This window comes from Apis florea, unplaced genomic scaffold (assembly GCF_048593485.1).
Source record: "Apis florea isolate Af1SG1 unplaced genomic scaffold, ASM4859348v1 contig_3158_pilon, whole genome shotgun sequence".
Classification (NCBI taxonomy): domain Eukaryota; kingdom Metazoa; phylum Arthropoda; class Insecta; order Hymenoptera; family Apidae; genus Apis; species Apis florea.
In genome coordinates, this window is record NW_028256713.1 from 6356445 (window position 1) to 6382032 (window position 25588).

General features: G+C 29.4%; 3 protein-coding genes and 1 long non-coding RNA gene across 8 annotated transcripts; 2 read left to right on the forward strand and 2 right to left on the reverse strand.

Moving 5' to 3' along the window:
• Positions 1-67: 67 nt before the first annotated feature.
• Sirt6 (sirtuin 6) lies at positions 68-4111 on the reverse strand. The gene is made up of 7 exons (XM_003698700.4): positions 3750-4111; positions 3520-3647; positions 2884-3002; positions 2680-2803; positions 2426-2599; positions 1934-2057; positions 68-1763 (listed from the first exon to the last, which is right to left on the reverse strand). The coding sequence occupies exons 1-7, from the start codon at positions 3813-3815 to the stop codon at positions 1275-1277; spliced, it is 1224 nt and encodes a 407-aa protein (XP_003698748.1). The 5' UTR covers positions 3816-4111; the 3' UTR covers positions 68-1274.
• Positions 4112-4732: 621 nt separating this feature from the next.
• LOC147657471 (uncharacterized) lies at positions 4733-8008 on the reverse strand. The gene is made up of 2 exons (XR_015292455.1): positions 7598-8008; positions 4733-5687 (listed from the first exon to the last, which is right to left on the reverse strand). It is a non-coding gene; the product is annotated as an uncharacterized LOC147657471 (long non-coding RNA).
• LOC100872509 (beta-1,3-galactosyltransferase 5) lies at positions 5040-11625 on the forward strand. 2 transcript variants are annotated; one of them, XM_031919932.2, is made up of 3 exons: positions 5040-5503; positions 8214-8807; positions 9264-11625. In XM_031919932.2, exons 2-3 carry the CDS (start codon positions 8252-8254, stop codon positions 9776-9778), a joined length of 1071 nt encoding a protein of 356 aa, XP_031775792.2. In that variant the 5' UTR covers positions 5040-5503; positions 8214-8251; the 3' UTR covers positions 9779-11625. The 2 variants fall into 2 exon arrangements, with proteins under 2 accessions (XP_031775792.2, XP_086765803.1); XM_086909677.1 differs by lacking the exon at positions 5040-5503 and adding an exon at positions 7988-8142.
• Positions 11626-11779: 154 nt separating this feature from the next.
• Positions 11780-22044, forward strand: BtbVII (BTB-protein-VII). 4 transcript variants are annotated; one of them, XM_086909673.1, is made up of 6 exons: positions 11780-12143; positions 12683-13036; positions 13117-13470; positions 13658-13787; positions 19869-20446; positions 20535-22044. In XM_086909673.1, the coding sequence occupies exons 2-6, from the start codon at positions 12725-12727 to the stop codon at positions 20787-20789; spliced, it is 1629 nt and encodes a 542-aa protein (XP_086765799.1). In that variant the 5' UTR covers positions 11780-12143; positions 12683-12724; the 3' UTR covers positions 20790-22044. The 4 variants fall into 4 exon arrangements, with proteins under 4 accessions (XP_086765799.1, XP_086765801.1, XP_086765802.1 ...); XM_086909674.1 differs by lacking the exon at positions 11780-12143 and adding an exon at positions 12253-12476; XM_086909675.1 differs by lacking the exons at positions 19869-20446; positions 20535-22044 and adding an exon at positions 15481-16727.
• Positions 22045-25588: the final 3544 nt, after the last annotated feature.

Consider the following 25588-nt stretch of genomic DNA (forward strand, 5'->3'; position numbering starts at 1 on the left):
TCATTATATAATAACTCGATTAAATTATTTTTAAAAATAGAGTAGGAAATAATGAGCACATGAAGCAGCCCTTTCCACAAGTTTATTTTCTGTCGAATATTATAATATTTCACTAATAGTAACGTCCAGTAAATAATATCAATTAAAGTAATAAATTATTAGGAGCAATCAAGCATATATTACTATGTACATATAAATATTACACATTTCACTAATCTGCGTTCTACTATAAAACTCTATCGACAAAATAGCGTCGAATGCCAATATAAGAAAGACTCGCTTGCATTTTTCCGTATTTTTTTTTTCTCTTTCAAATGTTTACACTTCCGCTTCTTAACTCGCTCAGGAGACATATTGTCGAGGGAGTAATTTTCGCGGTCCCGTTAGCCGTTTTAATGTTTACCTACAAAACGCTTTTAGTCATTCTATCACGATTATACAAACATATGTGCGTTTAACAAGAGACACTTAACTATTAGATCGATCAAACAACACCAACGCTCATATGGAGCTTTCTATTAAAAGATTTCAATCTTAAACGTTCAAAGTAGCAACGAGTATTTACTATTCCGATGCAATTAAAACATCTGCGGATCTTCCGTTAATCGCTTCGTGAAATTACAAACAGCCGTATGGAAGATTTTTGGTCATGTTTAATTTTTTTCTCTGGAAAACACGAACAGTATTATATCTATGTAGAGATCAATTAAACGCATTTGAACGTAATTTTAGCTGTACTCTTTATAATCATTTCAAGATCTATCTGAAGAAAGATCATTTCATGATCGACACCATACTCTCTGTAAAATCTCTGTTCAACATCTTACAAATGATCCTAAATAAATCATCATAAGTACTTAACATTTAATGTATCATAATGGAGAAAAACATGGTTATGCATGCATATATTTGTATGTTAGTAGAATATGATTAGATCACTGGAAACTCTGACTTTCTCTGATTAAGAACTACGAGTAATGAAAAAGCGGACAGAACATGGAAGCGATTACGAAAGTACTACTACACATATGTACATGTATTGCAGCGCTTTTTGACTTGACAATTAAAGCGATTTATCGGTTGATAAACTTATATTCTTATTTTTTGTTACTTTTTTTTTTTATCATTTTCATATAAACAAATCAATAGCACTTTTTTTTAGACATTCTTCACATACAGATAACATCCATTCTATATGCACTCGTAAATAAATTTAACAAAGAAAATATTAATACGAGTATTACGTCGCTGAATCACCACCTGCTGAAATCATGCTACAGTATGTTGTTCACTTCTAAACCAGGATCTGGTTGAGTCATACTGTTCGTCGTAAATTCAAATGGTTCCACATGTTTTATCTCATCCTCAATTTTCACCGTGTTACTGCTTATATCTTCCGAAACTACAGCATTGTTGCAAATTTGATTCGCTGTGTTCATTGTATCTTCTGTTTTTATATCTTGTTTTATCATGAACGCCTGTTTCTTTGTCTTTGTTTCTCGCTTTGTATCAGTTCTCTCCCTTTCATACATGAATGTCTTTCGTTTCCTTCTCATTGGTTTACACACTTTTTTATACAAAACATTCATTTCTTTTATTCTACTTGTTGGTATCGTCCAATCCATTTCCTTGGATGTCGTATCAGAATTACGTGTAGGATCCATTGTACTTTCATATTCGGGAATTTCTAGCCCTAATTTTTTCATAACGCTGATCATTATCTCATCAACATTGCCATTAATAATTAAATCTGCCTTTTTATCCTAAAATAATATCCTTTGTTTTTTAATTATGTTATTTAACAAATAAATAAATATACTAACCATAAAATAGTAATTTATAAAAATATATCCTTAAATTAAATTATTAATAATATCTCTTATTAAAAATTCATAATTAAAAATTTTTTTTCAAATATAAAAAATTCTCTTACATGTTTTGTAGGTTGTAGATTACATATAACAAGTCGACCTCCGTACTTTTTGGTATATAGAGGTAAATTACCGCTCGGGATAATCTGAAGTGTCGTTCCCAGACATATACTTAAATCCGCAACACTGTAAATGTATATTTTTTATTTAATATTTCTTATAATAATAAAATTATCGAACAAAGTAACTTTCGTAAATAATTGTCAACTAAAACCTGAGATATCAACATAGGATTTTCGATCAACGAATCGTTCCAAATCTTATTAATATGTAATTCTTAAACTCTCAACAACTGTTAGGCACTCTTCCTTTCATCTGTTCGCAAAAAATACCAAATTTTTAACATTAAAATATATTATAATGTGCATTTACTTTATTAAAATATTTTTATCATCTGCTTTAAGACTCTTGCACCGTGCCTCGTGCTTTAAATTTGTTATATGCTGCGGTATAAAAAAAAAAAATAGAATTTATCGCGTTTTTTATCAATTTACCTAGAATGCAAATCAGATAATGTCAGATCACTGTCAGGCAAGTTGTGTTCCCAATCGAGAATCGTGTCATGCATTCGTCCACGGCATGGACGACCACCAATTTGTTCAGATCTACACACAGTATCAAGGGATTTTTTTCCTACGCTCTTAGTCGCGAAGTTCCGAATAAATTGCCTGAATAAATATTACAAAATTTAATATTAATATAATTTTATCATTGTAAAATTTTATTTTTAATAAAAAAAAATACCAACCTTCCACATTTATCACATTGTTCAGTAAACATATTTCCATGTAATTCTGCAAGATACTGTCTTTGTACACCAGATCGAAGATGCAAACCATCAATGTTCTGACTTATAATAAATTTAACTTTTTCTAAAGGAAAAATAATTTTCATAAAATTTTATATTAATCTTTTATATGTAATTGTATTTCAATATTTTAATTGTACTCACTAGCATCTACTAATTTTTTCAATGCCATATGTGTTTTTGTAGGAATAGCTTCATCAAAGGAAATGTTCATTGTAGGTTTCAAACCTTTTTGTTCTAATGTCCATACTCCATTTGTACCTCTAAGAAATCATATACATATAAATAATTAAAAAAATTTAGATAATAGTGACATATACATAAATATGAAAAAAATAGAATTACGTATTTATTAAATAATAATTAAACTCAATTAAATTATTCATTTAAAATATTTTAATTTATATTTTTAAAAAATAAAAAAAAATATATATATTTTTTCTAAATTATCCATTTTCATCTAATTTATATATTTATTTAATAAAATTTTCACAAATCTTATTATTCCTATTTAATTTTGTATATTAATCAGCATTTTGGAATAGATCACGGTCACCATTGTCGCGCGCAACAATGGTGGACGCGTCTATCAAAAGGAATTTTAATCGTTTCTTCGCGGCTCCGTTATTCCCGCTCGATTAATTTAAAAGAATTGGTCAGTGGCGCTTTCGAACACATATCTAACAGATCGCAATTGCAGGATCGGGGTGGTCGGGGAGGGGATGAAAGTAGATAGAAGTAGGGTGGGGATTTGAGCGAAAAATTACAAATGATAATCACCGAAAATCCGGAATGCCCGCCGCAGTACTGATGCCGGCACCGGTGTGAACGACGACATGCCGTGCAGCCTGTATCCAATCGGCTAGAAGGCCACATTTCAATCGTAATGCCTCGATACTGTCGTATCTCTGTAAAAAAAAAAAATTTCACACATCAGGCGACGAACGATTAAAAATCGTCGCGGATGGCTGACTCCCGCCAAATGAACGGTCAGGAATAATGCTTTTTACCTCTTCCAGACCCAACACTCCTTTGTTTTCGTACTGCGAAAGACCGTCCGCGTAGCTGCATGACATTTTGCTTGCGCGATCGTTCGAAAATTTCGACCCGAAACCTGTCTATGACGCTAACAATGGCCTGATCGTGTTTTTTATAGCTCGAAAACTGGCATTTCGTGCACGATATTACTAGATTCGCATGTGTCGAATGACACGTAAACAATTTGTAAGTTAATGACCGCGTGCTGTTATGTTTATACGCTACGAATGACGATAAGTGATAGGAAACTCGAGATCCACGGAGAACGCATTCTGTTTTATAGACTGCACTGCATGCAATGAAATGGCACTTGAACAGAAAGAAGATAATAAACGTGCAACGCATGCGCAATACGCGCCCCAGGGAGAGGTGGCTATAGCGCTGCAGACGCTTGAGTTTCTCGCGTCCATTCAATTCATGCCGCGAATATTCAGCGCCACCTATAGTTATTATTTATAATTAAACTTATTTCGCGGTAATATTCAAAATAATCGTTTGTAAAGCGCGCATTTTCATTTCTCCATTATCATTTTTCTGTCTTTATCGATTTATCAAATAAAGTTTAAAAAAGTACTTTGCATTTTTTTTTTATTCATCATCTTAAGATATTTTTTTCTATACTATTTCATGAATTTAAATATTAATAAAAATTCAAATTTATATTAAATAACATTTTAAATAGGATTTTTTAAAAATTTAATTCAATCTTGAAATAATATTTTAAATATATAAAAATTTTATATTAAATATAAAATTTAGTATTTTTATATATAATTTTTTATATTTTTAAAAATTTAGTTTATCATATTTATAAAAAAATTAAATAAAAATTTTGTATTTAAAAATTTGAATTAGAAAAAATTGAAAAAAATATTATAATACGATTTATTCTATAAATAGTTTTTTTTGTTATTTAAAAAAATATTAAAACTAAAACAAAAAATATAATATCATATAATATTTCATAATATTTATTTATAGATTTTCAAAAATATAAAGATATACAACAAATTTTAAAATTTTATACATTTATAATTCTAACTGTACTTTTTTTAATATTTATATTCTATTTTAATTAAGATTTTTTTTCTGTTGGCAAACAATGGATAAAAAAATTTAACAATATAATTTAAACATATAAAAATGATATCGATAAAATCAAAATAAATAAAGTTTTAATTTTGAATTTTCCGCCTTAGATGCAGTATACAACGCCGACAAAAGAGGGTGTATCTAGTAGACGACAATCATGGGGTGAGACCACTATATTAACCCTTCATTCATGGGTCAAACGGACTTCGCCCTTCAGTTACAGTTTGCCATTTCGTTTTACTTCTTAACGCATTTTTCTACACATGATTCGATTTGTATCAGTTGTGTAGAAAAGTGTACGATTAAACAAATAGAGAAAAAGGGAAAAATGAAGGGTGTTAGGAAAAAAAGGAACAGAGCTACCGAACAACACGACATATCTATGTTATGTTGATGTTCGCGTGACTTTTCTCGAAAACACGCATTTACGTTTCTTGGCCCGTGATATACCAGCCTAAATGCGATCTGTAGTTAACAATCCATTTGTCTAACATAACCTCAAATTTCCTGTGATTATACTTCGCTTCAACAATATCGAGGCATAAATGTTAACTGTGCCAAATGTGTAAGACAAGATCTTCATTGTCGAAACAGATGCTTAGAAATCCTCATAGCTCTTTGCCACACGTAAGTTGTAAGTATAATTTTTTTCTTTTTTCTATATATTTTTTTTATCTATATATATTATTTACTCCTCAAATTGCAGTATTTTGTGATTTCTTTGCATGATATTTTCATTTTCATTTTTTAATAAAAATCTTGACATATGATTGAGAGATGATGACAAATTTTTCTTGTTTCATATGTAAATTGATATTCTAAAAAAAATAATTATATATAATTATTATTTATATTATAAATAGAAATTTTAATACATTAATTTAAAAAATTAAAAGATTTTAAATATTTAAATTTGTTAAATTAATGTACGAATTATGTATATCATTTCATTAATTATCCATCTAGCTGTTGAGATTTGAGAATATGTAATAAATTCTTCTGATTTATTAATAAAGCAACCAATCAGCTTTGTAATTTTATTTTTATTTCAAAGAAATAAAACCAAGTACATGTTTAGGAAATAAGGCGTGTTTGTATATGCGAATTTCAAATGTTTTGGGAATATCAAAAGTGAAAGTTCTAGAATGTTAATTTTTCGAGATACTTTCTATACGAGATTTAGTACTACTTGATAAAATATTTTTTTTTACAAAATATTTTTCTTAAATTTATTTTATAATAAACTAAAAATTGCATTGGAATATATATGTTTTACATATATATATGTATTTATTATAAATATTTTTCTTTCTTGTGTTTAATTAAAATTTTTTTAATTAATATATATTTAACTTTAATTCTATAATATATTTGTTATAATCAAAATAATAAATTTATTCTATTTGAATGTGATCAGAATCTTAACTAAAAGGTTATCAATCATTCAATATTAATCATTTACATTATGTATTATTAAATTAATTTTAATAATTTATGAAATATTTATAATTAGTGAAATATTTTTTTACATAAACATTTTTATGCATTATAGTGACATTTATTATTTAACAAATTTTTTAATAGCATTTATAGTATAGTAAAGAAAATTAATTTTAGTAATTTTAACTTTAACAATCAAAAACTTGCATAAATCTTTACGTATGAATATATCAATTATGTGTATAAAGTAAAATACAAAATATTGCTAATCTTTTTATACTATATTATAAAATAAAATATTTCTTTCCAGATACTTCCCAAGAAATCCAAAAATATATATACTGTTCAAAAATATTATGTTCAATGTTTTCTTCGATAACGTCCGTGCGATACAAATCAAACAATTATTTTGAGTAGCACTTTTTTTAATAAATGCACTAATTTAGTACAAAAAATAAAGAATCTCTATAAGATGATGTTTTAGCCTTTGAGATCTGTTGAATACTGCCACGTCGATCTTCTAACCGATATATGTATTTGATAAGAATTTTTTGATAAATGATCGTTTTGATTATTACTGCATTACAATCCGATAAGGAGCATATTCAAACAAAAAAACAATTTCGAAAATTGATAAAATATTAAAAAGCTTAAAAAATAAAACCAAAAATTAATTTTTATATAAAGATTACATGTATTATTTATCATATAAAAATTATATATATTATTTTTTAATCGTTAGATTAAATGATAATAAATGAATGAATGATAACAGATATAAATAAAATTTAAATAGAAATTTCTTTTATCATCAATAAAAAATATAAAAAGATTCCTTTTGAGTTTACTTTGAAATTAATCTGTTTAAACAAATTCTATATCTTCGGAAATTATTATATTTTAAAAATTGACTTTCAAACTTTTAGATTTATCATTAAATAAAAATTATTTAAAGAAATAAACTCTAATTAATATATTTTTTTTAAATTATTTTAAATTCAAAATATATTAGAAGCTTTTAAACAAAATTAAATTCATAATGAAACATTTATGTTTCTAAATTGTTTAAGGATTTTATTATAATGTTTTAACAATGATGCAAATGTAGTATAGTTCATATAATTATATTTTTGATACGATTTTAATATTATTTTTTGTAACGAATATTATCATATTTTTTATTTAAAGATTAAAGGTTGTCTATTAATATGAGAATAATAAGATAAAATGTTTATATATATATATATATATATATATATTTAAATTTTTCACAATTCACTTGACATACACTATCAGTTAGATTTATTATTCATCTCCTTGAAGTCTTTAGCAACTTGTAAATTGTTTCACTATTTATTAATGAATAATACCAATAACGTAAGTCTAACATTAGTTCAAGGTATAGTTGAAATATTGATAATCGACTGTCTTTATAATGCTTTTGTAGAGCTGAACGTAAACTAATTCAAAAGTTAACGTATTGCGATATTGAAAAATTGCTGGATTGATATTCAAATTTAATTTATTAGTTGATTATAATTATTATAATTAATTGAAAATTTATCAATTGTGTTATTTTATATTATCACTATCCACACAATAACATTTTACAAATTGTTATCTATTAAAAATATATATAAGCAAAATAAAAGATAGTATTTATAGCAACAGATGCGCCACACATGTTTTCTAATGATACGAAATAACTGTTGTTCTCGAAACAAGTTCGAAATAATTTGAACCAGTTCAGTACCGACAACGGATTCTTTTACAATTGTCTATATTAAAAATATACAAAATAAACTATTAATCCATATTAATTCATATATAAAAGTAAATATTTAAGATAAAATATAATTGATTATATAATATAAGTGATTAATCTTTTATGTTTATTTTTTTAGCCGGACTCAGATTTGTATGATGTAAGGGACTTTTTAGTATGCTGGATAAGCGGCGACTCCATGCCTCCGGTACGTCGCCTTGCACTCTGATTTTTGTGGTCGCTTTGGCACTGACTGGATGCTTCTCCTTCTGGCTTCACATCGACAATTCCGGTTCACCGACGCCATACAGCAGTGGCGTATCGGCACCGGGATATCTATTAATCTTACCCGGAAACGTGACACCCTCTCCGCAGCCATACTTATTACACGAACTTCCGTTCGGTGACAAATCAACTCTTATTGATATAAAAGACTTTCGGTTCACGATCAACAATGATCCATGTAACGGAACACATCTATTGTTGTTGATGTTGGTTCACTCGGCTCCAGAGAATTTTGTGAAGAGAAATGTAGTCAGGGAAACCTGGGGCCAGCAATCGTCAAATGTGGCGCTCCTCTTCTTCGTTGGCTCATCTGATGAATACCAAACGATGTTGGAGGAGGAAAATAGAAAATACAAAGATTTGATACAAGGCAACTTTCTCGATGCCTACAGAAACATGACTTATAAGCATGTGATGGCATTGAAATGGGCTACGTATCATTGTCCAAGTAAGCATGTTTTTTGTACTATGCGAGATGTTTGAAATAGACTGACAAATTTTTTATTTTTATCATTATATAATATATTTATTTATATATTATATTAATATATATATAATAACATTAATCTTTTTAAATTAATAACAAAATTTTGTTATTAATTATTTAAAAAATATTAAGTAATTAATTTTATAGATAAATCTTATTTTATTAATTGTTCAAAAAATTTTTTTCTACTGAATAGTCAATTTTATTTTTTTTTTATTTTTTTTCTTTCAATTTTAATTATTAAAAATTAACATTAGTTAACATATTTTAAATCATTGAATATATTTAAATTTATTAATTATTAAGTATAATATATAAATCTTTTTTAATAACGTTAAAAAAAAATTTTTATAAAAAATCCTTAACTCTTTTCGTGTAAGTTTTTTTTAAAAATATTTGATCTATCTACTTTTTCAGGTGCCAAATATATATTAAAATTAGATGATGATGTTTTTGTTCATATACCTGCCATGTTGGATTTCTTGACGCGTGATCTATCACCATGGGGAGCCAGACGATTGATCCTTTGCGATCTCCACCCCACAGGTACCGTGAAGAGATCTTGGCGATCTAAGTGGAGAGTCTCCCCTCAAGAATATCCTGGTAGACATTATCCTGCATATTGCGCAGGATGGGCTATATTGTACTCTCCTGATAGCGTATTTCTTTTGTATCGTGAAGCGCAGAAAGAGCCATACTTCTGGATAGATGATGTTCATATTACCGGGACATTAGCTAGGAAAGTAAATTTAACTCAAACTTCTCTGCATTATTTAATGCTAACTAATGAGAACATGCAAGATCTTCTATCTAATCCCAGTTCTCATAGAGAGTTTCTATTCGGACCTCCAAATCTCACAGAAAACGAAATAAGAGCCTTACAGAATCTGGTCATTAAACCACGGCCTAGCAGTGAAAGCCTAGTAAATTGAAATATTTCGGATATCCGAAACAAATTTATGCATCTGTGATCGTTTTTATTTTTAAGTCCATTTTTTAGATAAAAAAATTTTATCGCGAGTTATATTTATTTCTTTTTCAACTTCAATAATCTTTAATAAAAACAAGATTAAAAATCAATCATCGCAATAGAATTCTTTTCATCTCAAGAAATATAAAAATCTCGAAGAAAAAAAATAGGCAGATGCATAAATTCTTTTTATTTAATTCAAAAACATTTTTGTGATATTTGATATTTTATGCACTTATTTCACATATTTCAATTTCATGCAGATATAATTCTTTTTTGAGGTAAACATTCAATTTTTTTTGCACAGTATTTTTATAGTATTATACTGGATTGCAAAAGAGATTTTACCAATATCGAATCGGACATCTTTTTACGATATTATATTTTTTTATCATAATAATTTCTTTTATATTGATATTATAAAAATGATATTATGATACCAGTGTTGATATTGTTTGTATTCTATGTAGTACTTACTTTTATTTTCATTATTTTTTTTAATTATGGTTTCTAATGTACTTGAATAATATTTTAATAGAATACTTAACAACGTATCCGATTTGAAATAACGCATCATAATTAACGCACAATAAGTTATATTCTTGTGGTGCTGTAAAGAAAAATTAATGGAGGAAAGAGAAGAAAAGGAAAGAAAAAGATTCGTCCTGGGACTACCAGAGGATTTATTAGTAAAATCTTCTGGCAGACCCGTGCCTTAGACGCCGGGATAGTAAGAACAAGATGGGAAATATATTTGTAGAAAACGAGTACTCGTCCACCATTAATAAGAAAGTGCTCGATGGCGAAAATAGAAAAGAATCGCCATACTTCTTATTTATTTATATATATTTGTATCTAATTTGCGTATTATTAAGCTCTCTTAAAAAAAAAATTTTAAAAATGATCAAAAGATGCATATCATACTAACATAATATAGGAACAAATTTTCTTTTGCTAATCAATTAATACAAAACGAAATGACAAAATCAAATATAATTCTGAGATTAAATGAGGTCAAGTTCATAGAAGAAAAAGATTTTATAAATATAATGCTATTACATCAAAATTTATAATATCAAATTGTTATATGAGAATTTCAATATAAATTAATATTATTAGATAGCAATAAGAGTACAACCCCCAAATTAAGGGTCCATTCGCAAGTTAAAAGGAAATTCTTGTTCTTGTACCACGAATCGATTTGACATTACAGATAAAATTCCAATTTTAAGTTCCTTAAACAACTATTAAAAGCAATATCCATGTAAATGCACCTTTCTTTCTACCAATTACATTTATCATCAATGAATATACCTCACAGTATATGTATATACATATACTGTATAGTGTAATTATATATTTGAATCTCAAATTTTTTGTTTTTTCTTTTTATTTTAATTTAAAATACAACGAATACGATTTGTAAAAGAAGCACACGAATTTCTCTGAAGGACGAGCGACAGAAAGAAAGATAGAAAAAGAGAAAATATGTGTTTTAAATGGTGATAATTAATACACTTCACTTCACAAATTGTTGCTTCAATGAACATCTGTAAATTTTGAATTAATCTGTATACTTATAGATATACGTACAAAATGTTGGTGACTATTAGTTAGCAGAATTTTTTTTTTTTTGTTTAACATGAAATAAACGATTTTTACTTATTTATTTAATTTATAATAATTGTAGCACCATTTTTTTGTCACTTATATAGAAAAATAAAACATTTCCATTATGTATTATCAAATGTGTTTGCATAATGATGGAGTAAAATATTAATAATTTCAATAAATCATGAATTGTTTCAATTTTACGTTATCTACGACCCTAGCACTAATTTCAATTCTTTTTATATATCTTGTATATATTCCTTGTTCAAAGATAAAAAGATTTTCAAACGAAAAGAAAAATATTTCGAAAGATATAAAAAATGTTGTGCTTGACAGATCCTCGATAGATGTCACTCTTAGTCGGCCGTTATATTGATCAAGTTAGATTTTCTAAGGACGCACGTTGATAAGATCTCATATTTGTCAATTATATGAGAAATTTATTGCGATATCAATATATTCATTGAAACTATTTTCATTGAGTTTGCCGCGCGCCATACGTGGAATCTTAATTTTTCGCCTATGACGTCATTTGTGAATTACACAAGCGTCATCGCTCAGTCTGTTGTGGAAAATTTCATCGAATCCATGGCAGCACCGAGTGAAATCTGTTTTTCCTAATAAATACTTAAACAACGCATCGAAATACGTCGTGTTATCCAGTGGATGTTTTGTTAATAGTGATATTATTTTCAAGGAATACTTCTTCAAACGAAGTGAGCAATTCCGCTTTACCTGCCTTTTTCGTTATGTTCACCATGCAAATCTATATTTATTGTGTGAAGCGATTGTAACCGTATTGTTGGACAGTTCTTCTTTTGTTTTTTTTTTTTATATATAGTATGACAACTTGCTTGATTGTGATGTTAATTTAATTTTTCAAGTTTTTATCGTCATTAAATATTTTATTTGAGTTTAATCATGTTCCAACGACGATAGCAAAAATTGTGTTTTTAATGTAAATCCTTCAAAAGTTTTGTGATGTACGAAAGAAATTATACGTTTCGATGATGACTTGATATTTACAATTATTGTCACGAATTTTCAGAGTATTGATAATTTTATTTATTGTAAACTGTTTGTTTTCTGTTTTCTCTTTCTTCGTGTCGGTACATATATATGTGAAATTTATTTAAAATGATTTATTTGAAAATGTTGTGAAATGTATTTTAATAATGTTCCATGATATTTCACTTATATTAAAGATATTAAAGACTTATATTAATAGGCAAATAAGTGACTAATGATTTTACAGGTGTGGTTATAGTGCTTGAAAAGAATTTAACAATTTGTTGCAATGTCGATGCAGCAATTCTGTTTACGATGGAACAATCATCAACCAAATTTCATTTCGGTGTTTTCAAATTTGTTAAATAATGAGACTTTGGTGGATGTGACATTAGCTGCTGAAGGCAGGCATCTTCAAGCACACAAAGTTGTTCTATCTGCATGTAGTACATATTTTCAGTCATTGTTTACTGTGAATCCATGTCAACACCCTATTGTGATATTAAAGGATGTAAAATTCTCAGATTTGAAAATCATAGTTGATTTTATGTACTATGGTGAAGTAAATATATCACAAGATCAATTATCATCTATTATAAAGGTGCAATATCAAAATATTAATTTTGTTAATTATTATATTTTTTAAAAAGCTAAGAATAGCAATATAATTTTTTTATTTAGACTGCAGAGAGTTTGAAAATAAAAGGGCTTGCAGAAATGCACAATGCTTCTTTAACAAAATGGCCAAGTGGTAGTAGTGAACCTGGAGGAGGAGATCGTGGAGAATCTTGTTCACCCAGTCCTTCTCCATTGTCACCATCCTTTCGAAGAAAGAGATTACGAAAATCATCAACAGGGTCAACATCTGGATCTGGTGATAAGCCAGAAGAAATAAATGAAATTACTTTAGTTGCTACCAATATTGTAAAACCAGAACCATTAATAGTTTCACAAGAAAATAATGAAAATATAAGAAGACCTGTTAATACAAATACTGAATCTCAAGGAAGCATTGATGAGGATCAAATATCAATTGTAAGTATATTTTATAGTTATATTATTTGTTGAATATTTATATATGTAAAAAATATAATTGTATACAATTAATTATAAATAAATTTTATAATTAATAAATTTATTTTTATGTATATATTATATATAATGTTATTATATTGTTTATATATAATATTAAGATATAAAATCATAATTTAATTAATTTTAGATGAGTAATATGGAGAATAGTTCAACAGCAACACCAGCACAAAGTGATGGCTCGATACAAGATGTAAGTCAACAATCAGGAGGAAATGTAGCCCAAAGTTCAGTTCCTTCACAACCTCCTGCACATCAAGGTAAGTTTTTATAACATATGCAATTAGTTTGAAATTATTTTTGTATATTTGATACAACTATATGTATGAATATAAAAAATATATAATATAAGAAGAAAACTTTCTATTCTTAAATATATTTAATAAAAAATATTTAAAATCTATATTCTTTTTATAAGCGGTAATTTTAAAAGATATTGAAATTAATATTAAATTTTAAACAATATTTTTATATACAGCATTTTTATATAACATTTATATATACTATTCGCAATTAATTCTAACTAAAAGCTAAATCTCATTTAAAGAATCAAATGTTTTTTTATTCATTTCTGTGTCTTTTAATATCTGATAAATAAGATTCAAAAATATAAATTTTATGTTTAAAATTATATCAATGTATTAAAATTTATGTTTTTAAAAATACGGATCGACGGATTATAAACGAATCTAATATAGTCTAAACCATATATATAATATATGTAATATAGATTCTTAAATACATTCATAAATTCTGATACATTGATTATCTAAAATTTATATTTTTGAATTCTACTCGTCCAGTAGTATGCTATTAAAGGATATAAAAATAAATAAAAAAATTTGATTTATTCTCAACGAAATTTAATCTAATTAAAAGTGTATGTTAAAATTAAGGTTATGATTAATAATTAAAATCTATAGATTGTATAAAAAATATAAAAATATTATATTTTGAATACTGTTTCGATTTTTATCAAACATATTTGCTAATTCTGTTCTTTATTTGTGCACAAGCGGCAATAATTTCATTTTAAATATGCATGATATATCTGTTTTTCACACATATACTTTAGTTATTTAGTAGTAAAACACAATCTATAGCGAACGTAATGAGTATTAAAATTGCATGTGAATAAATAATATTTACATTATATGCTGGCACAGATGCGTTTAAATGTACTGCACAAATCAACAGACGTTTGACATGAAAATAGAGCGAAAATTGAGAGGAAAAAAAATGTTATTAATTAGTAGTGCAAATTTCTATAAGGTTAGTTTCATTCATGAAATTCACCATGGTACACAGATACATAGCACACAATGTATAATGTTCTTTTAGAGGACAGTAAAATCGGGCCTTAAACATTGTTGAGTGTGTATGTGTGCCTTACTCTGTCCTTTAATTTACGTAATAAATTTGTACACATTTTTTTATACCAAAGATGAATGACAAATGTGCTTTAAAATGTATCTGTGCCATGCCACAATATTCTGTTCTTAATATTCCCATATATATATCATTAATTTCATATAGATATTTTTATAAGTATTTTTTTAATTCTTTTCTGCTTACAGCTTAGCATCTTCATTTTTTCTACACACATAGTAGCAACTTATTTCATTAGACATCTTTTTCAATTTTATAGTTTAATTATTATGATTAAGCCAATTATTGCCGAATTGTTCTTTTCGTTTATTATATCATACAAATACATTACCGCTATTAGGTTTCAATATATTTATATAAATATATATTAAAATTTTTATTGTCATAATTTTATTATATCATAGGAATGTATCATTTTTCTAGTCAAAACACATCTCATAAATATATATAATATACGTGTAATTAGTATATTTTTATCATTGCGCTAATATGAAAACATATATACAGCAAATAACAAAATAATTCCTGTGCTCTGACCAAAGTATGAACCGGTCTGTTCCACAGGATTGCAATGGACTATTATGGAGCATACATATCCACGTTTCGCTCTGTCTTCGTGTCAAACGAATCTGTCGATTCAAGCATCATCAGCTTTTACCACGCCCGAAATAACAGCTTCTTCGACCATCAGCGATCAGTATTCTGGTACCAGCACAACTGGTTCCAGTTGCGCCCTGACGAATTATCCGAATTCCTCGCACGGGGGGACATTGCAGCACACATCGTCGAGCGGCCCTTCACCGTCGACACAGTGCCCGAGTAACTGCCAGAGCCCATGCGCCAGTCCACAAACCGCAATAAAGAGAAAACGATCGACAAATCCACAAGCAGATGAGAACTTTATCAGGGCGTTAGACGCCGTACGATACGGTGGCATAGGTTTCTGTAAAGCGGCTAGGATGTTCGGTGTAAATAATCGAACACTTTGGTTGGAATACAAAAAGCGCGGTTATCCGAATAATCGACCCAGTTTGAAATCGAGAGTTAAGCAAGAAGTGAATTCCTCACCGCCACCAGCTCAGGCAGCGCAGCCGGTTAATTCGCAGAGTCCTACGCCAATGGGTCCCCCCACTACTCCACACAGTACACACAATACCCATAGCACGCATACCATGCTGACCACTCATAGTCCTCATACGATGTTAAGCGGTTATATCGATAGCAGACATACGGATTACGCATTACCAAGCACTACAATGCCAATCAATTTACACGGTGTTAATTACAATGCGATGTGAGCCATTGGTCATGATACAATGCTACCAATGACAACTTGTATAGACGAGCTTGAAAAGTAGATCTTTTATGAAATAAAAATTACATCGGCAATATTTATCGAAAGTGGACATAAATTCTAATGTTAAATGATAAAACGAAAAAAAAAAAAAAAAACATACGATTTTAGGTATCTTCTTTGCCTAATTTGTATGTAACTATAAAAAGTTTATAGATTAACATAAAGATTTCGATGAAATGGAAAAGTTAGTACACAATACTTTATACTCTACAAATTTTTTACATTAGAGTACACGTATATAACGAAAAATGGAGTTATTGTACTACTGGAGCTCGTTGACTTCTCATTCTTAATGATTATTATAAAAATATAAATAATTTTTTTCTTTTTATCTTTAAAAAAAAAAGTGGAAGCAAAATCGACATTGTCTTAAATGAATTAAAGTAAGATTGTTTTAACAAATTTTTTTATGAAGTATTTATTAGAATTAATTAAAATTTAAATTGTGAGTGAACGAGTTCAAAGTGGACGACAACAAATTTTTATTAATGGCATTGTCCAACACTGGAAGCAGTTCTGACAGCAAGTAGAATAAATTTTTGGACAGGTTCCTTTAGTTTATAATGATATCATTTGAAATCTACGAATTATATACGATGTGATAGAGTGTGAACGGCCATACACTCAACACATATAAATATAATAAAGTCTCATTAACAGTCGTAAAGTTATTATATGCTATGCGACAGTTATCAAGACATTATTATATTTGCTTGTTTGTAATTTCAGATATTTATAGACGTATTATTGAAGATCTTTTAATTTAACGTTTTTATTGTTCTAAATATTAACTTTGGATGAATATCGATATAATCTAAAGTTGGTGGAGTAACGTGCATTATTCGCGGAAAAATGTGGCGTATAATAAATCTATCTCACATTTAACCAACTTTAGTCTGTACCATACCGCGCGAATTTTTTAGTAAATAAAATAATGATAGGAAATGTAATTCAAAAATAATTATATATATATATATATATATATATATTTACACACACACAAAACACACGTACACATACATCGCAGTTAACACATTTTATAGAATTAACTACTTAATTTATGAATGACAAAGTAATGAATGACAAAAATACAATGCATCAATGTCAATACATGTATTACAATTAATTTGATATTGTTGGAAAAAGAACATTTTTATAACAGATGTGATATCTGAGATAATTATATCTGTGAGAAAAATTTTGTAAAGATATATTTTTTTTAACGAATACGGCAACTTTCGCGAAAATATATGTTTCAAAAAGTTTGTTTGAAATTTTCAATAATTTTTCCACTTGAAAAATTCCATCATATAGGCTGTTTCATAAAATATGAACATCATTGTAAATCAGTTTACAGATATAAGAGAATGAAAAAAAAATTCAATTAGTGAATTTTAATTTTAATATATATAAAATAGTTTAATAGTGAATGGAAACAGTTCATCATAGTTAAAAAATTACAATTCAAGCAATTTCTTTTATTTCTACGATATATTAAATCTGACATTTTATCGAAAATCAGGTTATCATTCGTAATATAATTGTCGAATTATCTTTTGATAATTAACGGACAATTGAATTTACAAATTTACAATGTTTAATAGCCAATTATTATTTTTTTCTTTAATATATCTAATATTTCTTTATATATTTTTAATGTATATTGTTTGTAATATATATATGTATATATAGTTTTGATCGATTTAAGATGTTGTAGCCTATAAGTGCTAATTAATTGCATTATTCGAGGGAATAAATCTTTTCCTGAATAATTTGTTGATTTTTTTATTAATATAAAATTATATAAATTATATAGAGAAGAATAAGAGAGATGCAATAAAGTAATACATGTATTGAAAAATAGGCGTATACGATGCAACAACAATTATTATTAATGATTGAAGAATTTTCTAAATTCTTCGTAAACAAAAATTTTGATTAATCTCGATGGAAGTCCGATTTTTCAATCCTTTTTTACAATGATAATCTTGCAATATCTTTCAAAGGACTAACATTTTTTTTTTTTTTTTTTGCAATATTTCTTGTATAATAAATTTATTTTTTGTTAGAATAGAAAACAAGAATGATCGATAAGTATTTCATCGAAACGCAAAATTTCTATATACATATGTATATAATATATACATACATCATTATGAAATTAGTATTAAAATGAATATATCTTCTCGTTTAGCATTTAAATAAGCGCAAATCGATTTTAACAGCGATTTATTATATGATTTGATTTATTTTTTTATTCGTATACGAACAAGTATTATCTCTCATTTTTACATAGTTGCATTTATTATTGTAGAATTGAAAATTTTAACTCATTGTCTAATGAAAATATCGCAATTGCAACTTTGTTCCTGTTTTATATGATTATAATTAATATGTCAATTAATAGACATGTGAAATTAAGACATGTGTGAAAATGTAATTCGATAACTATCGAGTTTTATTTGAAATTTTTATCATCCATTGATATTTTGAATTTTATTTAGAGAACGCTTGTTCAACTTGTTATTGGCAAAACAATCGAGCTATTATTTTAACGAAACATACAGATTGAGAGTGTTAAGCAATTTTTTATTTCCTTCTTTCTTTTTTTCGAACGTCTGTACAAAATGATAGATGAATATAGAATGTTAAAGAAATATTGATCGTAATGTACACTATCTTAAACATTGATATTTCGTAAAAAAAAAAAAAAAGGAAAAAAAAAATTATAAGATATAAAGAAAAAGAACTAGTTTAACAGTACAGAATTACACGGTACAGAATTTTATATGCAGAGGGTCGAGTTTGATGTGTCAGTGTTATTGTATAACGCCTTTAATAAATCACATGAAGGAAGAACAAATTAAACTTGTTTCTGACCAGACTCACGACTCTGTTCACGTAAGATATCCGTCTTTTTAGATTTTTATTTATGTAGCAATTTTCTGTATATAAAATAAAACTTTATTTACAAAGAAGAAGATCTAACTATTTCAGCAGAAATTATCTGTGCCCGCATATTAATTATTAGATTTTATCATTTGCATATACGAGGAACACATTTTTTTTTTTTTTTTTTTGGTAAAATTTTATATTTTTACCAAGATAATATTAATAATTTCACGTACATAGCTCGAAATTGTTTAAATCAATCTTCAAATTTCTTTTTATCATATTTCCAATTATAATTTCTTTCGCGCATTTTACATCGGACTATTTGTAATGGAAATACATTTGAATTAATTAAATTTTTTAAATCCATTTTTCAAGTTACTTTTAAATTATAAATAAATTACTCCCGTATATTTTAAATATATAGTTTTCTTTTAGAAATAAAATTAAAATATTCGTTTCCCAATCGATAAATTGTCATGACTTAAATACCAAATAGCGTAAATAAATATTAAAAAAAAAAAAAAAAAAAAATATACACACATATCGTTAAAATCAAATTATATTAAAATTAACTTAATTATAACATATATACCCTTATACAAATAAATAAAGCGCACAATGTTTGACAGAAACAGTATTTCAAATATATAAATCCATTTTCAATTTTTAACAATTAACAAGATCTCCTCTTCCGTTTCAGTTATTTACGCGAAGCAGGTAGGTCCGAAGAGGTATCGTCTGCTGCGCCAGCCACGCGTCAAGAAGGAGTCGAATCACTTGTCGCCTGACAGCGAGGCGTCCTCCCCGCACATCGTTTCCTCCCCCATTTACGTGACGACCCCAACGCTCAGCTTGCCCCAAACGTCGAAAAGCTTGGACGAAACGAGAATTTCCCCGTTGCCGCCGCAATCGATTCTGGTGAACCAGCCCAGCCTGTTGACAGTGACCACCACGACGAACCTGTTGACCGTACCTCAGCCGTCCTACCTGATGAAGCAACATTCCCACCCGCTCTTGCCCACCCAGCAGCAATCAGGCAGTGGAAATTATTGGATACACAGGCAACACTCGAATCCGGAGTTCCCCAGAAGAACGACCAGCCCCTCGATCGTGGTGGAACCGGCGCCTGTCATCAAAACGGAGGAGGACATTCTGGAGGATCCAATTGCCACTACCACCACTACTACCTCGACCACCGATAGCACCACCACAGCTGGCTCCACGTCGGGGCTGAGGGTGAAAACTACGGAGCTTAGACGGAGTTCATCGTCACCGCAAGTAAGGGATTCCAAGGAATTTGAATTCCGATAGAATAGAGAAAATAAGATTAACTTTGTTTAAATTGAAATTTCTGCCTTGTTCACAGACAACGAGCAGGGAGACGCGCGATAACACGGGGGATCTACGTGTCGGCCATTGTCCAGTATTGCGTCCAGGGCCGGCACTGCGCTGTAATCATTGTTGGAACACGATAGACGCCCAAGGGAGGACGCTTCGTAGGAAAACAAAGTATCATTGCCCCCAGTGTCAGGACAACCTGTGCATCGTACCCTGTTTCCAAGAGTATCACGAGCGGCGAGAATTGAAGTTGAAACCTTTACCGAAAACGAGTTCGGTCTAACGCGTTTTTGTAAATATATCACTCGTTTTTGAATCGTGACACCACGTGGTTTTAACTGGCATAAGAATCGAATCGATAATCGTCGATTCTAACCTTTGTGACCTTTCGTCCAGGCTCGATTATTTTTGTAGTGTATCTCTAGGGATACAACTCGGTTCCCCACGATGCCATAAAATTAACCCGAAAGAAGTTTTGAAAGAAAGTTGGAATGGATCGTTTTTTTAAGAGATATTTCGAGCGTGAGAACCGATGGTTTTCTTTCATTGTATTGTTGTTGTTCGTCTGAATGATATTTTGAAAAGAATGGAAAAAAGAAGAATTGAAAATGAAAGTTCCTAAAGATATTAGTAGAATGATACTGTTGAAGATTTTTAAATTAACGAGACACGAATTTGTTTGTAATTAGAAGTTTATTCGGGCTTTTAAGTAGTAAAAGTAAAAGAATAATATTAATTTATGTTATATTCGATATGCTGTATCGAAATTGATTATATGTTTCTTATTATTCATTCACACAATGAATATATTTCTAACTTTTAACTTTTTCGAATATAAAAATATATGCGTTGATAATTTTAATATTAAATTGTAAAATAATTTTTGTTTACAAACACAAATATTTGAAATATTTGAATTACAATTTCCGAAAGAAACTTCTCTTCTTGAATGATTTTAAACAATTTTGAAACAAACGTATATAGGTGAACAGTGAAAGTTTTATATAGAATGATATAAAATTATTGCTAAATTTTGCTGCATATTAAAAATAGACGAGAAAAAGACAAGTTGTCTTTCTACTTAAAAGGTAGAAATAGTACTTAATCTATAATGCACTTAATTAAACCATTAACTCGGATCAAACTCAGGCTTAATCAGACTAAAAGATCATCAATTAATTTTAACAAACTTGAATCTAACTTAATACAAATATAAATATATCAGAATACTTATTTATTAGTTTGATTCAGTAGAAATAACTTAAGCTTGGCTAATCATACAACAAGAAAATTAAAATTTAATTTGAACTGTTAATAAATATATTCAACGCAGATAATTCAAACAATCAATGGGAATAACCAATAGCTTCAAATTTAGTTTTTCTCTAATTCAAGATTAATTTAATCTGGAATCACAAGAAATTACTTAAAACTTATCTGGTTAATTAAAGTTATTAATCATCTTTCTTAAGAAGATTTTTCTTTTAACAAAGGACAGAAATTTAATAATAAAAAGAAAAAAAAAGAAAAAAAAAACATGTCGTTTAGAAGTCAGTGTCTACACCACCTTGTATGTAACCACTGTGTAACCTCTGGTAAGATTTCTTGATTAAAAATCGTATTGCCCGTTTCACGAAAAGCATCCAAGAATTTCCTAAGGGAGTAAACAAAGTTTGTTTGAAGGGAACGTCCCTGCGAGACGCGGAAACAGCAAGGGATGTTCCTTTGAGGATGTCGAGCGTCGCAAATATTAACACGAGAAGACGATGAGGACTGGTTTTACGTGCTGGAATTGAAACGAAGATGGTAGAATCTCACGGTATCCCGCTTTTTCTCCAGGAATATCCAGGTATTTACCCACCCTTTCCCCCTCTCTTTTATAATCCTACAAGATTCCTCAATTCTGTCCTGTTCCATTGAAATTGTGTCTAGCAAAAAAAAAAAAAAAAAAAAAAAAAAAAATGAAAAAGAAACACGTATAAGGTATAATTGTAAATTGTACCTTAAATCAGAATTGTAAATTGTACCTTGTCACGTGTAATTAATCTAAGACATGTGTTTCAAGAGCAACGCTTGTTAAATTGTCGATTTTCATGAAAAAGATGTGAAGATACCTCTCTTAGAATTATACAGGCTGTTTCATATAAATAAACTATAATTTTTAAAACTTTTTGAGACAAATGAAGGATTGTAAACGTATGAAACATCCTGTGTATCTTTTTTTTTTTTTTTTTTTTTTTTGCAGAAATACAGCTATAATCTGTTTGAGATCAATTGGTTACTCAAGATCATTGCTTTGTACCTTTTAAAATACTCGATCAATCAATTTTGTGCTTTCAAAATAACAATAATATCATTGAACATTAATATCGAATGATCCCGTACGTTAAACAAAATTGAAAAGGGGACATTTGACAAGGGTATTGGAAGATTTCTATTAATTAGAAACACGAAGAAGGAATCGAGCTTGAGAAATAATAAGTGATCATAACGCAGAGTATATAAGTTCAAGTTGTTTCGCGCTCCTATAAATAACTCGATGGCTTAACTGTACATATTTTCCTCGATTTCCACGAGGAACTCTCTCTCTCTCATATATATATATATCGTGGAAATAGAAGGATCTGATCATTTTGATATTAAAGTAGTCGTGTCTGGGACTATTGTATCAGGGATCTCCAACGAACCTTCGTTTTTTTCGATCGACGTGTATTTTTTTTTTTTTTTTTTTTATTGGAAGAAGTTTTGAAAGAAGGAAGAATTGTCGATTGGTTGCTTGAACGAGAGCAACGAAACAAGAAAAAAAAAATTATTCGAGAGAGCAAAAAAAAAAAAAGATTATAGTTTTCTATGAACGAGCAAAAAAAAAAAAAAAAATTGTCTTTGACCTTTGAACCTTTACCCCTTTGAAAATGAAATATTTTGCAGCTATTTGCAGAAGTTTTATTATATGTATAGAGACGATATATATATATACACACATACATACGTATACAGATATGTTTGTTACAAAACGAATGGTGTAACTTGTATGAGAGGCATATTTAAAACGAGGGTGTGAGTGTGTCCGTGTGCATCGTTGTATTCGCCACCCGGAAATGATTATTTTGAATTCGATGTGAGAAGTGGTGCGACGACGAAGCGTTCGTTTCTGAGAAAGAGACTGTAAATACATTGGGAGGGAACGTTGAGGAAATATAATTCTTTTTCCAATTCTCGAGGATTATCTTTTTTCATCGAGTATCTATTGGCTTGTTGAGAAGAGGTGGAAGATGTTTCGCGCGTGTGCGTGCAAACGTATGCCTTGGCTTTGTTTCGAAAGGATGCGATCCTTCCCCCGCTGCAGTCACAAAGATTGTCTCGTGCACCAGTAAAAGATATATATATATATATATAAAACGTCAGAGGATTTATGTATACGTGCACGTAGCGCCCGTGCAATATATTTTTCTCGGTAAGACGAGTACATTATGCGCAGTTGTATCGATTAAGTATATTTTATGTAAATCTAGCGATATAAGTTCGTAAATTAAAATAAAAAAAATAAAAAAAAAAAAATTGTGATCCAACACGCATTAACAATTATTGAAAGGTTGCTCGTTTCATTTATCTTTCTCGCCGATTTTGAGCCGATCAATTAAAATCAAATTGTCGATGAGACATCGCTTGAACGAACGTAAGATTCAAGAATCTTCAATTTCAAATCATCCATTCCCAATAATAATAATAATACAAAAATTCGATACATTTTGATTTCACGAGATCGCACGGTGATATTACGACGATAAAATACCAAAACATCCTAAAAACTTCTCGAGTCGAGAGGAATTAATTCCTTTAAAATAATGTATCTACCTATCTTCTTCTTCACTCGTCCCAATACTCGAATCGAAGAAATCGACGGCGGTGATCAAAACGCGACGAGATCGAATTTTTCATCCAGATCTCTCTCTTTCCACAGCGTTCGTCCCTTGGAAATACATCAATAACCCTCCTGGAAAGTTTTTCCATGGTCAGCTCCGTTCGTTTCTTCGCAAGCTGACGCCAGGAGGAGAGAGAGAGAGAGAGAGACTCGCCCCTAAACGCGGCGTAACACGACGGAAGAGGGCCGTCATCTTGGGAAAAGCCCCCCAAAAGCCACGGGCGATATTGTACGTGCAGCCGTTGTCCCAGCCGACAGCTGGCCAACCTCGTCGTCCCGTTTCGCCTCGTCGAGGCAAGGATATCACGCCACGGACGAGAAGTCACGGATTAATCGTTCCGCACCCTTCGCAACGAGAGATTTCGGGGGCGGCCTGATCTCGTTAGGGTGACGTTTAAATCACATTATGCAGTTTGATCGGTAGGTGGATCTGTAGATGTTATCGTGTCGAGATGCGTTTAGACTCGGTTATCGGCAATTTGTTATTCGGTTTACAGCAGTTTTTCAACCTGTTCTCATTTGCTTCGTCTGTACGAAGGGAGGCATTTTTTAACGGCGCGGTCAAATGACCGTTTTCAATATTCACAATTTTCTGTATTGTTTACTTTACGAATCCAATTAATCTCTTTCTATATTAAGATACAAATGTTTTTTTGCAACGGTCATACCTCATGGTAGGAATAGGTATACATGAAATGTCGGTGGGTTTAGTTAGAGCTAAAAAAAAAGAATTAAAGATAAAAAGAAAGAGATATCCATGCTTTCTTATCAATTCAATGCTAATTTTACGTCTCTCTCCACTCGACACATCCTACATCCACTCGTTACAAACCTCGTCAAAAGTTTTTTCTATTCAACATTACTAATAATAAACTATAACCAACTTTCAATCTCGTTCCTTTTCCTCATTACAGATCGTTCTACCAATTCCATCTGGATCAGAGTTCAACTCTTCCTCTATCCTTCGTACAACATCTTCCACGCGTTATTAAACCCTGGTGAAAAGATCGTGCCAGACTCACCTACCTCACCAACAATGTCCATTTTCTTCGAGGGATGCATGGCCCGCATTTCACAGCCGCGATGAATGTAAACGCCTTCGAGGGGGCGTTTGTTAATCAGCGAAACCTTCGAGTCGAGTGAACTTTGCTCGAAATCTG